Genomic DNA, 8,181 nt, shown 5'->3' on the forward strand with positions numbered 1-8,181 from the left:
TGTCGCGTCGTCCCTCATGCTGTGTGGATCTCCCTGTGTGTCTCTCTGTGAGTTTTCTGAGTTCCCAGTTTAGATTAGTTTGTATGTTTTTTCCCTGCCAGCAAATAAAGCTGAGTTTTGAGTTCACCTCCCTGAGTCTGTGAGTCCTGCATTTTGGGTCCAACTCCTGCCTGCCGCACAGCGATTCATGACAATACCATCTCGAAAGCATCTGAATCGCACACACATGCACGTGCACAACATACTAACGGTTTGTGAAGACTTAAAGAAACAAGAAAAATTTGGAAAAGGGGTTCACATTAAAACTCATAAGATCTGTACACACTCTGTTCTGCCTTACATAATGTATCTTCACTTACGTTTGCATCTGTTTCCCGTTTTCCTAGCAAAATATAAAGAAATGAGGGGTGGCTAAATACTTTTGCATAGCACTGTATAAAGTACTTATTATACCAACTGGCTTTTACAGTTACATCATAAGTTCATGTTCAATGATGCACCTGTGTAAAATAATCAGATAACCACAGTGAACATTGCTGCTTTGACAAGTCAGTTTCCTCATTGTTTTCAGTGTCATTCAGTCATGTGTTTTCTGTGTGTTTGATCCTTTTTTGCATGTGAGTGTTGTGAGCATGTGCTTTGTGTACAAGATGCATCTGAGTGTGAACAATATAGAACTTTGTGAAAGAGAACTAGGAAGTAATAAGGGACACCGTGTTCGTGCTTCAATATCGACTGCTTTAAAGATTTAGAAAAAAGAAAGCAAATAAAACGCAAATGATACGAAGAGCAAACCGACCAGACAGCTGCCCTGGAAGGCACCAGAAGCATATGCACCTTTTTACCACAACTTCATTAGAAACATTATAACATTCAGTTGTGCATTTGGGTTTGTAAAATTGATTAACTTTATCTACTTTTGCAAAAATGTAGTTAATGCTGAGGTCATATTTAGCAATACAGATGATCCACTAGGATTCTTGTTGCAGCTGTATAATATATAAACCTTGACCCGCACAAAACATCAGGCCAGAGTAATACTGCCACCCTTTGAAATAGTCACGTACTGAACTCGTGTCAGTTTTGCTTCCTATAGGCGAGGTGTGTGTGTGAGTGTGTGTGTGTGTGTGTACATGCATGTGTGTGTGTGTGTGAGTGTAAAACAGTGTTTACTGAAACAACTTTTCTATCCTGGCAACACTTACTATGAGGGTGGAGGGATAAAACTCTAATGACCTTAATCCAACATTTACAAACACGCACATATAACACATGCTCACAGCACTCACATGCAATTACTTTTTCCTTCTCTCTACATTATGTAATGTGGTCTGTGGCTATATAGATCCCAGTAATCTCATTTCCCACTGTGGCAGAACGGCTTATATCAGGAGCAGTAGGGCAGAACGTACCGAAGAAAAGAAAGTCTGGGATGGATGGAAAGAAAAGATGAGGATGATCATGCCGGAGATGGGTTTCGAATGAGATAAAGCTTAACAAACTGTGATTTATGAGAGAATGAGAGGTAGAAATGATAAAAGCGTGAGGAGGAATGGTAGGGTTTTTCACATCAGCTCCTTCAGGAGTCACATCAGACTTGTGTTGTGAATACCCTGCGAGATGGAGATAGACCGCAACGAGACTCCTTGCATTCACTGAGCTTTAGATGAAGGGAACTCGACTTATAACAGCAGCTTATGGTTTGTTGTAATCCTGTGAGCTGGGAATATGATAACTAGACAATGCTTGAATAAAACTAAAACAATCCTAATGAAAAAAAAACAGATACTGCAACATAGGGGAGGGTTGATAATGTACTATTGCATGGTGCCGTACTTGTATAATAATAATGCTGCTTATTTCCCAATTTGAATATACTGATACTATATTTTTAAAGCTTATATGTCGACATTGACGATATTGTTAAGATAACAGTGCTTTTTTAAAATAGAAACAAACTAAATGTTTCATTTCATTATGAGATTCAGGGAAATTTTACATATTTTAAAAAAGCTATCAGTGTTTTCTGGTAGAAAAACTATGCATTGGTTTGTTGACCATCTTACCTTCTTGAGCCCACAAGTTGTTGATCTGGCAGTGACTTCATTGTAGGAAATCCACGGGTGCCACTGAGTGTACAGAAGCTCCTAAAATGACATAGACTTGACTCAGCCTAGAAAGAAGGCTACTCTATTATTTAGGTCTTGATAAGGTATAGTTTAAAATGTTGAGAGGCACTGCGTGTGTCTGTGTGTGTGTTTCCCACTAGTTGGTCTCGCTGACTCACTGTGTGCCACTCAGCAGTCAGAGCACGTTGCAGCCTTTAATAGAGTGACATGATGATGCAATCTCTTGTTCCTGCGCTAAAGAGATTACCCACCCTTTCACTTTTTCCCTCTGTGTTTGTCCAACTTGCGTTGTATCAGTTTAATTTAATACACTTTTAATTTGTGTAAATGGGCTGTGGGGTTATATGTGTTTGGCCAGGAGTCTGAGTCCAAAAGGTATTGCAGATTTGTGATATCTGTTGTTATCTGGGCCAACACCCACTCCCAGCACACTGTACTTACAGTCAGGAAAGATGAGCAATGCAGTTTCAGTGTTACTTCTCACCACTACCTCATCTTTTTGTCTTCCTCTCTCTGTCACGCTCTCTCTCTGTCTCTCGCTCGCTCTAATTGTAGTTACATGGTTGGGGATTAGCTGGTCCTCCCGTCTGTTTTTACTGCTGTGCTAAAAGCTGCCTGCTTTTCTCAAAACCTGTCTCAGGCTGCTGTTTTTCAGTACTGTCAAAGAAGTCTCCTCTTGTTCCTTTCCCCCCTTTGTATTTTCTCTTTCCCTCTGCACACATCAAAATACTGTATTTAACCTCCAAATAAGACCAGAATGGTGCAAAAGATAAAAGCTGGCACCTTGTTAAGACCACCCTTGTCTCCACCCATACCACGAGAGACCGCGTTGTCTGTGCCAGGGATTTAATGTAATGCATTAATGCTGTATTAATTGCTGTAGTCCTCTGCCTCACTGCATACATGCTCAGCCATCCATTTGCTCACTCCCGGATTGGTTTTAGGAAGAACAATGGAGTGGACTCCTTTTATGTAGTCGGTCTCATAAGCTTTTTATGTGTGTTAGGGTGACTTGCTGTTTGAGAATCTTATGGCCGAGCGAAGGAAGATGTTACTAATGAATGCATGTATTTTTCAGAGCTGCATATATGGGGTGGGGGTAGGGTGTGGGGTTGAGATGTAGCCGGCCAGCATAAACAGAGCTGGTAGCTTACAGTAGGCTCTTTGGTCTTAGTAATTGAATAATGAGATTCCTTAGATGAAGATAAAAGGTTTAGAGGTAATTACTGCAGTCTAAATTCTCCCACCCTGCAGCCTTGAGTGCGCGTCTCTATGTATGCCTGTTCCTGAGGGATGTTGTATGCACTTTGATTTTTACTGTGTTATTTGTCTGGAGGCACATCGTAATATTTATGATTTAAAAAGGAGGTGAAAACAATGCAGAAGCTTAAATGTAGTCAAGAAAATGTAGTTTAAGACAAGGTGGACAAATAAAGTGACAGTAACAGAGACCTGGAGGGAAGTAAAAAGCTTTGTGGAGGTGGCTGCAAAGCAAAACAGAAATCTTTCATGTATACAAGCTGCACTTGTGAATCTAATAAGGCGGGGAAACAGTGATGGCTGGAGGGTTGAGAGCTTTTGTTCTTGATGTTTTGAGCAGCTCATCACAGTACATCGATACCTGTCTGTTACTTTTCTGTAGATGACCTTTACTCTGTACTTAATGATCCCAAATAAGTCACTTTGAATAAGGTAACCTATCCAGATTAAAAAATGCTTTCAGAGCGTGTTAAGAATACGGTATCTCAAAGATCCCAAGATGTTTACAGAGTCTAAAACAATTACAAAGTTTGTTTAAGTCTTTTTAAGCCCATCATTATTGACATGTAGGGTGTGTGAGGCTCTCCACATGAGTGTGTTTGGTTAACTAAGGCTTAGAAGACAAGCCTATCACTGGCCTTGAGGGAGAGGTAGGGTTTTAGTTTGCAGTAGTCAAAAATAGGCTTTTGAAGTGTGATGGAAAAAAGGATGGCATTTAACACCTTATCATGCTGACATTTTGGATGCAGTCATGTTCTCTAAACACTTTTCTAATGTTAGGTGTCATGGGTGTAAGCAAGGTTTTAGAATGTGGTAGGAACTGGAAGACTAAGTCCTACCAATATCCACCGACTGTTGCCTCTAGCAATAATTTGAATCAGAGACAGCATATACAACTGTTTTTATTCGTAATTGTTAACAGGTCTCGTTCTCTGCTATGAATCCCACCTCCGATGCCCAATATTGTTCCACCGTTTTTTTGCAAACACGTGAGAGGCTGTAGGGTTAGGTTTATGCGCAAAGATGCTGAGCAAATTGTATCCTATACCAGTTTAGGACGTATTGGTACTGTGCTCTTCAGAGAGTTAATTATATTTCAAGTATTGGTTGAAATAGGAACATTGTCTCTGGACATTTTTGAGCGTGGTAAATTTCATATCCCAAGTCAGGTCTGATTACGAGCATGCTGCTGTTCAACAAGGTTGTGCAACATGAATTTGTCCCTTGTATGAGAGGTCATTGGGGACTTGTACTATAACAGCATCTTTTGAAAGAGGATATTCAGCAGTAATGACCAGGAGTATGTTGCGTCCCAGCATGCTGTCATGTGCCAGGACAGGACGTGGTGTTTTGGTCAAGAGGACATTCTTGCAACTTAAACAAACTTCAACAAAATGACAATCAGGTTTAAGGAGGAGAGCCAGCATGTATCGCAGAGCTACAAGTGCTACGTAAATGGGATTCTCAGGAATTCATCTAAAAACAGCCTTTGCACTAAACGATTTCTGCGGGGTAGACCTTTTGATCGTACCACATAAATGTAACAAATATCAACCCAATGATCCCTCAGCTTGAAGAAAAAATTACTTAATCAGCTCCTAATGCTTTTAGTTCTGTTTCTTAATATTATTTTGAACTTGCTGTTAGTTTGTATAGATGTAATTGTCTGTTTGCTCTCCAGGTGTGTCTAATAGCCAATAGTCAGCATCATGTGAGTTGTATTTGTAACAGTTACTCTGTGTGCAGTGGGATGTGCAGGAAAGAGCGCGTGCTTGCTGTGTCCTGTGTTTCATGTCAATATAGAAGGGACTGAGGCAGAAAGGGGAGAGCGGAGAGAATGCCATAGGCATCACTCTGAAGCCTCAGGATTTCATTTTTCTACACTAGAGAGCGATAAGCATGAGGAGGGAGGGTGGGGAGCACGAGAAAGAGGTGGTGAACAAGATGGAGTGCAAGAAAGAGGCCGATCAGGCAGAAAATGTCATCGGCTCGTGAATAGAAAAAGAGGATGACTGTACTGATATTCAACACCATCTCTGGACCCAGACAGTGATAGCAAGAAATCGGGAGGGAGAGATAAAGACAGATGGAGGGGGGAGAGAGATGGAGATTTCTATCATGTGAGAGGGAGGGGAGTAATAGCAAGGTGAAGGGAGGGAGCAGGAGCACTGACAACACTGATAGCGGCGCCAGAGGCAAGGAGGGACTGAACGGGAGAGGGAGTGGAAAGAAGGAGAGCAGCACAACAGCCTGAATAGAGTGCTGTGTTGAATAACAGTTGAAGGAGGACAAAGAGAAGAGATCTGCCACAGACGCAGAAAAACATCAGCAAAAAGAAGAAAAATGAACGCAAATGAAGAAGTTACAAAGGACAGAAGCAAAGGGAAGGTCTGGCTGTGTTTTCCTTGCTAGGAGCTGCAAGTTAAGTGCGTTGTGAGTCCTTGCACACAGTCCTTGTTTGCGGGCTTGTGTCCGGACGAAGGCAGATGATGACAGAACACCTGTTATTCTGAGATGGCAGATTGTAACAGTTTCTAGCTTGCACGTGTTGGACCGTCTCTGCAGCATTTTGCATACCTGCACAGTGTTTGACCTTCCTTAGTCAGCACGCAGAGAGCGACTGCAGAGAGGAAAAAGAAAGGAGAGGGAGGAGAGAAGGAACGTCTGCTAAGAAAAACACACAGGAAGAGGGAGAGTGTGTTAAAGTGGAGTAGCAGCCGAGGGAGTTGTTGGATTTTGATTAGTGTGCCTGTGCAGTCTGCACAATTCCTATAATGTCAGACCTGTTCTTTACTGCATGGGGCTCTTCTGGCAGTACAGAGGTAGCCTAAGGATTGGGTTTTTCCCAGGAAGCTTGGATCCTTAATCAGCTACTGCTACTCAAACCTGGGTGCCACCTACACGGTTTGATTGGGCTCCAGGACTTAACTGAAGTGGATTTTTTTTAATGAAATGTTTATTTGCATTATTAAATGCACCTTCAAATGTTAGTGCTTTAAACCCACTGGAGCAATGGATATGGCAGACAATCTGCAAGGATGCTCTGCCCGTGTTCCCAGAGTCGGAGACCTTAAAACGGGGGAGGTTAGAACAGGAGAGGGGGTAAGAATGGTGGAGAGAGACACCCCACTGAGGCTGTCACCTTTCCGTATGCTTCGAGTGCTCGACTCATGCCGGCCTCCAGGGAACCGCATTGGTGAGTCTCATCACTGTCATCGTCTTCAAGAAGCTCATCTACATCCTGACTTTATCCACTGATCAGATTGTTGTTACAATATAGAGTTTGGATTTAGGTAGAATCAAACATCAATACATGCTGTCTGTATACTTTTATTTGACTTTGTAGGACATTAATGTTAGTAGCTCGATCAAGCATGTTCCAGGTTTTTACTTTATACTTAGACACAGATTTATGCAAGTAGAATCTGTTCATTATACATGTTTGAACATCTTTAACCTAATACTGTGAAAATATGATTTGCTTTGCGTGCCTGCTTAACTTGCAACATGTTGGCCCCAAGCAACATGCTTATCTACAGGGATTCTATGAGCTCCTTAGAGAAGTGAAGGGTTCGACAAGTTCTTCTTTTGAATTTTTATTCATTTACTTGTCAGCACAATGACCGCAGTATCTTTGTTCGTGCTGCTCTGGACAAATTCAAAAAGCACGATGTCCTGTGCTTTAAAAGGAGTTTGAGAACTTTTCGCCTGAGAGCATGAAAGAGAAGTGAAAGGATTCAGTTCAAAGCCAAAGCCTGTGGTATTATTATTATTGGGTAATGTGGATGTGGACGGTGGCTACGAATACCGCCTGTTTCCCCCTTGAGCAATGTACTGAATTCAATGTGTGGCTTTGCCGAGTGAGGGCTTATGTGAAAAAATCCCAATGCTATTCCATGAAGGGCTTTTCAAGTAAGCCTTCCTTTACTTCTTTTGATATTCTTTCCCCTGGATTTTTCTTTATTTTTGACGTGTTGCTATCATGTGCTGGAGATGGATTTTCAACTAAGTAGTATTTGCAGAGCAGAGTGAAGTAAGGACACTCCTAAAAGTAGCCCACTCCCTCCTCTAGACAAACTAGCAGGGAGTCAGCAACCCTAACTAGGCCAGCTTGGCTCCATGTGGGGAGGCAGTGGTAGCTTGTGACATTTACTGTCTGCTCTTAGGCGTCTATGGGAAAGGAAGAGAAAGAAACTGCAGAAGACTGAAAGAAATGTGACTAAGAGGAATGTTTAGGACAGAAAGTGTGAAGAATGTAACATAATGGTGTGATACTGGAATTAGAGCAGGGCGATATGGCCAAAAATATTTATCACGATATATATTTGAAAATTTGCGATAACGATATAACTGACGATATAATTGATGCGAGACAAAATACAACTCCACAACATTACTAGCGCAAAAAGACAACCTTCCATTTATTTTCACGTAAACAAGAAGCTGGTTTTTATGTACATTAAAGCTTTATAAAAATGTAACAGTGCAAATGCAAATTCCTTGCTGAAAGTTTAACCAAAAGGCATTTCCAGTAGAAATGGGCTGACATATCCTGAGCATAACCATGTATAATATCCACTGAAGTTAAAAAGAGGTGCTTTGCAACATTAAACTGCGGTGTGCAGTACGCATTTTTCGGACCATAAGGTGCACGGGATTATAAGGCACATTAAGAAAAACAAAACAGTCAGATAAATCAAACTTTATTAAACTCATTCTTCTTGCTTCCTCCACTTCTGTACCATTGATTCATTAATGTTGAATTCTCTGGCAGCTGCTCTATTCCCATGTT

At 41.4% G+C, this 8,181-nt stretch overlaps 1 protein-coding gene across 7 annotated transcripts in view; it reads left to right on the forward strand.

Annotated features, from left to right (window-relative positions):
- The window catches only part of LOC102215929 (cyclin-dependent kinase 17-like), a 40,921-nt gene that overhangs the window by 9,765 nt on the left and 22,975 nt on the right, over window positions 1–8,181 (forward strand). The window contains exon 1 of one of the 7 annotated variants that reach the window (XM_005732455.1): window positions 5,565–6,585. The exons of the other annotated variants lie outside the window; for them this stretch is intronic. Within the exon in view, the coding sequence (XP_005732512.1) occupies window positions 6,402–6,585 (184 nt within the window). The 5' untranslated portion in view covers window positions 5,565–6,401. Of the gene's footprint in view, window positions 1–5,564; window positions 6,586–8,181 lie in introns of those variants that run through there. 7 annotated transcript variants of the gene reach the window in all.

The sequence above is a fragment of the Pundamilia nyererei genome, unplaced genomic scaffold (genome assembly GCF_000239375.1).
Source record: "Pundamilia nyererei isolate P.nyererei 1_Seehausen unplaced genomic scaffold, PunNye1.0 scaffold00047, whole genome shotgun sequence".
Classification (NCBI taxonomy): Eukaryota; Metazoa; Chordata; class Actinopteri; order Cichliformes; family Cichlidae; genus Pundamilia; species Pundamilia nyererei.